This window comes from Peromyscus leucopus, chromosome 20, assembly GCF_004664715.2.
Source record: "Peromyscus leucopus breed LL Stock chromosome 20, UCI_PerLeu_2.1, whole genome shotgun sequence".
Classification (NCBI taxonomy): Eukaryota; Metazoa; Chordata; class Mammalia; order Rodentia; family Cricetidae; genus Peromyscus; species Peromyscus leucopus.
The window spans coordinates 23,894,663-23,900,662 of NC_051080.1; the positions used below are offsets into that span (position 1 = coordinate 23,894,663).

Genomic DNA, 6,000 nt, shown 5'->3' on the forward strand with positions numbered 1-6,000 from the left:
AACATCTGAGGCTGTCCTCTGATCTCCATGCATGTGCTATGGCACTCACACATACAAACATGTATACATGTACACAGACACAGACAGACAGACAGACAGACAGACACACACACACACACACAGACACACACACACACACACACACACACACACACACACACACCACAGAACCTTGTAAGGATTCTGTGTGCAACAGGATAAAGTTTCTGAGTTATGAGAGCATGTTCCAATAAGTTTACTTCTGCATGATTTTTGAGGTACTCAGTAAAATTTAACAAAACTCCAAAGCCAACAATTTAGCATTTATCTTTTAGTATTTGTTTGTTTGTCTGACTCAGGGTCTTATATGCAGCCTAGGCTGCCTGAAACTCATTATGTAGTACAGGCTCGCCTCAAACTCATGCCATTCCTTCTGCCTCAGCCTCTCGAGTAAAGACTGGTATTCTACCATCACATCCAGATCATTCCTTTATGTTTTATATAATGTTTTGTCTCAAACTCAAGGCAATCCTTCTGCTTCAGCCTCTCAGGTAAAGGCTGGTATTCTACCATCACATCTAGATCATTCTTTTATATTTTATATAGTGTTTTGAAAACAGCTCTACCTTTCTTGCTGGATTACTCTAAAATCAACCAATATGTTCACAGCAGATTTCACAGATTTTTCAAACATCTTGAAAAACCTTGCAAATATGCATATGGGCATATATGTATATTATATACATGAAATAAAAGATATTTAATAGAAACACAGGATTACAAATATGTAGTTTACCTCTCATAGTATCTAAATATTTTTCTGTTTAGAAGATAACATTTCTAAGAGAACACACGCTTCTTTCTCCTATAGATTTAATGGACATCAGGAAACATACTGATCCCTAATCCAGTGATACCTTTAAGGGCTATTGATGTGACTGGGGGGAGGGGGGACAAGAAGGGGAGAACAGGGGAATCTGTGGCTATTATGTTGAACTGAATGGTGTTGTAAAATAATAATAATAAAATAATAATAATAATAAAAAGTTAAAAAAAAACACAAATCACTATGACAGAAGAACTCAGGAAATGTGGTTTGTGCTACTGAGTCAAAGAAGAGAGGTCAGAAGAGGATGCACAGAGGAGAGGCCTGAACCTTGAAATGTGTGTAGATGTATGCCAGACAAGCAAATGAGGAAAGGGCATCCTTGGCCATCTTGGATAACACAATGCATTGCCCAGTTTCCCCTTCAAAATTAATAGATTAATTCCAGCAGCTGCTTGGAGCTCTGCCAGCCTTCCTTTCTTCCAGTTGCCTTAGCTGAAAAACATCACCCTACCCCAGCTAATGTCTGTTCCCAAAAGATCATAGTGGATGGCTGATTGGTAAGAGACTGTTGAGGCCCAGTCTTTTATCTCAGTGTGGGCAAGTCAGAAGGTGGACTCCAAGCTTGGAGCCCTTGGAGTTGAGTAGGTTAGGCTTCTGCCATCCATCCTGCCTAAACTTGCTTTCTACTTACCCCAATAATGCCACAGAATAAATCTCTAGCATGCTAAACATCAAAACTCTGCTTCTTGGGAAGCCCAAACCTGAAAGCATTGAGACCCAAAGTGGTCCATGAAAGCATGTGCTAGGTAAGGTGTGGGTTTGAAACCAAATCTGTTACCAAAATGGCAACATGGATACCACTACTGGCAGTCAGTGGGACACAGGCAGTGTGCCGGGGTCACAGGTGCTGTGCATTGGTTGAGAATTTCTCTGGTGCTGAGCGGCGATGGAGTATCAGTGGAAGGGAAGACAATAGTGAATGTGACCGATCAGGCATGTCACTTAGAGGACAGTTGCACTGAGGATTTCTGACTAAACACAACTGCCAAGGAAAGGAAAGACACCTTAATGAACTCTTGAAGGCTAAGTGTGAAGACTACAAGAAGGAATGGAAGAATATAAAGAGGTGTGTGTCTTGAACTATATGGTTCAGAGAAAGCCGAGCACCAGAAACAGGCTAAATCCTAAAAGAGTGACAGACTCTAACTTCCAGGCATCATGGAGTCCTAGGTTAGGATTCCCACTCCCAGACTACACTAACTAAACTCCAGACATGATATATGAAAGTATTTTTTTTAAGACATCAGACATCAAGAAACTACAACAACAAAAGAAGGTAAGTTTGTGTTTTGAGTAGAATGGCCTCACTGGAGACACAGCTAGGACATTTCTGGACGGGAAATTTACAGCATTGAATGTCCATGGTCAGAAAGATATAGAGCAGAGACATCAGCTACCATTTTAAGATATGTGGGAAAGTACAAGTCAAATTAAAAATAGAACAAAGTAATAAAGATTCTGACAGAAATCAAATGACATAGAAATCAGGGGAAAAATTAGTAAAAACCAAAGCCAGTGATTTAAGAAAATGAAAATAGTACACTTTATTCTGACTTAGCAGAAGGGGAGATGGGACAGATTGCCAAATTTAGTAATGGGAGGTGAAATATCTACTGTGCAAATATTAAAGGGTACAGAGAATATTATAAATATCATTATGAGAATAAATTAAAGAATGTGTGTGAAATGGGTAAATTATTCGATGAGATGAAAACTACCAAGCTCCCTCAGGAAGACAAGGGTAGTTTAAGGACCTGTGGGTCATCTTGAGTAACGAGATATGAGTAACAAGCTTTCTAGCAAAGAGTATTTGGACCCAGATGTTTCCACAGATAAATCCTACCAACCTTTAAGAAAAAAATAGGCTGTTTCCACTGACTCTTCACGGAAACTGAAAGGATGCTAGAAAGCAAAACCGCTAATCAAGGGAGAACATGGGTGACCTAGTTAGCTTTCTGATGCTCTGATAAACACCATGACCAAAAGCAACCTGGGGAGGAAAGGGTTTATTTCATTTTACAGCTCCCAGATCACGAGCTGTCACTGAGAGAAGTCAGACCAGGAGCTTGATGCAGGAATCTGAAGGTAGGAACTCCAACAGAATACACAGAGGAACGATGCTTACTTACTACCTTGCTTTCCGTGAGTTGCTCGGTTTGCTTTCTTGCCCAACTCAGGACTGCCAAACTACAGGTGGTATTGTCCACAGTGGGCTAGGCACTCTCAGATCAAACACTGAGAAAATGCCCCCACAGAATTCCCTATAGACCAGTCAGATAGAGGCAATTCCTCAAGTGAGATCCCCTCTTCTCAAATGTACATCAACTCTAGCTTGCATTAAGTTGAAAAACAAACAAAAAACACTAAACAGCACAGACAAGGAGAGCATGTATAAAAACTCTCCAATCTCTTCACTCTGCCTTGCTTGGTTCCTGGAACTGGCTATTTGTCAAGGTGGTTCTCGGCTCTGCCTCAGTCACCCGCCCTGAAAAATGGGTAAGTTGGTCATTGTTCCCTGTCTTGGAACATTGCTGAGACAAAAAAAAAAATGCATGGAAAAACATTTGAACCAGGCATGGCACATGTAAGCACTTGTGGGAGGGACACTTGTCATTTATCTCACTGTCTGGATTCTAGTTAAGGCCACTCTCTTCCACCACTCCTACATGGCCAATTAGGTGCCTGAAGAAAACCCCACAGCCTCTCAACTGAAAAGCTTGTAAAGGTGGCATCTTGTCACCTTTTTCCAGGGCAGAAAGAAACCTTACCATTATATTCTCATTCACACCCTCACTTTCTCTCTCTCATTATCCATCCGTCTATCTATCTATCTATCTATCTATCTATCTATCTATCTATCTATCCATCCATCTATCTATTATCTATCTATCTATCTATCTATCTATCTATCTATCTCTATCTATATCTCTCTTTCCTCCCTCCCAAACTCTTTCCTCCTCTCTCTCCATGAGACTTCCTAATGCTGTACTACTGAACTATATCCCAGCCCCAAGTACAGTCTCCTGATGAAAAATACTAATTGTGAAGGATGAGGAGATGACTCAGCCAGTAAAGTATGAGAGCATGAGTCCTGATTACCAGCGACCAGTGTAGTATATCTGTAATCCTTGCACTGGGGAGGCAGAGACAGGCAGATCTCTCCAGTTCATTGATCAACCAGTTTTGCTGAATGGGTGAGCTCTATTTCCAGTGAGAGATCCTGACTTTAAAAAATAAGGTAGAAAACAATTGAGGAAGACACCAGATGCCAACCTCCTGACTCCACGTGCACACATATATACATGAATAGATATATACACAAATGTTATGGCACTTTAACAATGATAACTGGCATGTTAGATGCAACTCTAGGAAAATGCCATTTGTCAGCAAAAAAAATGTCTTGATAATGGGAATGATTCAATCTAATCTAAAAAAATACCTGCTCATCCCACCACCTTGCAGACACTTATAATAGTTTTAGATAAACACTTTCACATTTACTAAGTCTATATAATAAAGCTTTGCTGTGGAAGTGAGGAAGCGGAGGCTCAAAGGTGGGGTCCCAGAACAAAACCATAGAGCTCTTAAGGTGGCCATGGGGAAGGGCATGTGTCAAACCATGGCTCTGGAATTGGTGCTCTCCTCTGTTAGGCCTTCCTTAGTGAAGTGGTGGCATACAGATGGAGCGACCCAGGACTTCACAGCTAACCAGCCATGAGCTGAGAATAACCCACCAGGTCTTCCTGAATTCCCTCTCTCCATGGCGCCCACTTCACAGACTGGCCAGCTGCTGGGAGCAGGTGGAGAACATGGCAAGCGCTTGAGAGGACCTATAGAACCTGGGAGGACTGGAACAGACTTGATGCGACCTGGGGGATTTGAAAGAACCTGATGGGACCCAAGGGCTCCTGAAAGGATTTGCGGGGGAGGGGAGGGGGGACTACGTGATAATGAGAGGTCAAGGTGAGACTTCAAGGGTCCTAAGAGGCCCTGAGAGGACCTGAGGGTTCCTGAGCAGAACTCAAAGAGCCTGGTGCAGCTTTAGGTACCTGAAGGCTGGTCCTGCCTGGTGGGGAGAGGGGAGATTTGGAAGTGAGGAGGGGGTGCTGAGTGTTGGAGGGGTCGCTTACTCAGGCCCATGGCGCCTTTCTGGATCACTGGTCAAGGGAATCCAGCAACCGGCAGGATTCCCTTCAGCTCTCACAGCAGCGGCTCTGCATGTGGACGCAATCCTGGAGCCATGGCAACCGGGGATTCTATGGCGGCCGCAGGAGGTCAGGCGGCGCTGAGTTTCCTGACCTACAAAGAGAAGCAGGAAAGACAGCCGAGGTGGAGCGCTACTGACCCTGACCTAATCCTGTTCCTTGTCTCCACCTGTGACGCTCCTTCGACTGTTTTCTTCTAAGTCAGTTGCCCACCCAGATCAAAGAATCGCAGGGAGCTCTTACTTCCTAATGGGGTCTGTCCCTTCCGTGTTTTCTACCTGATCTCTATTAATTATCAATTTATTTGACTTGTGCACAGCCAGGAAGATTGGATTTGGACCCCCCACTGAAGGGGACTCCCGCACGGTGGGGGGCGGTGTCCCCCGGATTAGGCACAAACCACAACCAAAACCTGTTTTCACAGAGAGGTCCTTTATTAAACGTTCGTGTGTGTGTGTGTGTGTGTGTGTGTGTGTGTGTGTGTGTGTTAATGTGGCTGCTTTCTGACTCAGGCAGAAAACAGCTGCAAGTGACCTTGCAGGTGTAATGTTTAAGAGAAAAGATCTGTGTTAGAATAGGCTAGGATTTGTTGCTAAAGGAGGGAGGGGACAAGGGAAAAGGGACAAGGGAAAGCAGGCAGGAGGGTTTGTCCCAGGGGTACAAAGGACAGCCTCTGGATAGAGAGCAGACAGACTTGGTACAGTCTGTCTGTTGATGGTTTATAAAGGTAAAGAAGGAAAGCCTGTGCTAGGATGACGTGTTTAATTTTAATTGGCCATGTTAATTAGGTGAGACAAGGGGGGCTTCTGATTGCTGGACTTCAATACTTGAATAGCTGGACCTTGGCAGTCAGTCTCAGGAGAAAGAAATGGCCAAATAAGGGAATGGACCTTGGTGGCTAGCTTTAGGAATGTAATCTAACAG

The 6,000-nt window shown here is 43.5% G+C and overlaps 1 protein-coding gene across 1 annotated transcript in view; it reads right to left on the reverse strand.

The window, feature by feature from the left end:
• Lrrc6 (leucine rich repeat containing 6) overlaps positions 1-5,134 on the reverse strand; it is a 109,012-nt gene extending 103,878 nt beyond the window's left edge. The window contains exon 1 of the mRNA XM_028876017.2: positions 5,002-5,134. Within this exon, the coding sequence (XP_028731850.1) occupies positions 5,002-5,011 (10 nt within the window). The 5' untranslated portion in view covers positions 5,012-5,134. The remainder of the gene's footprint in view (positions 1-5,001) is intronic.
• Positions 5,135-6,000: the final 866 nt, after the last annotated feature.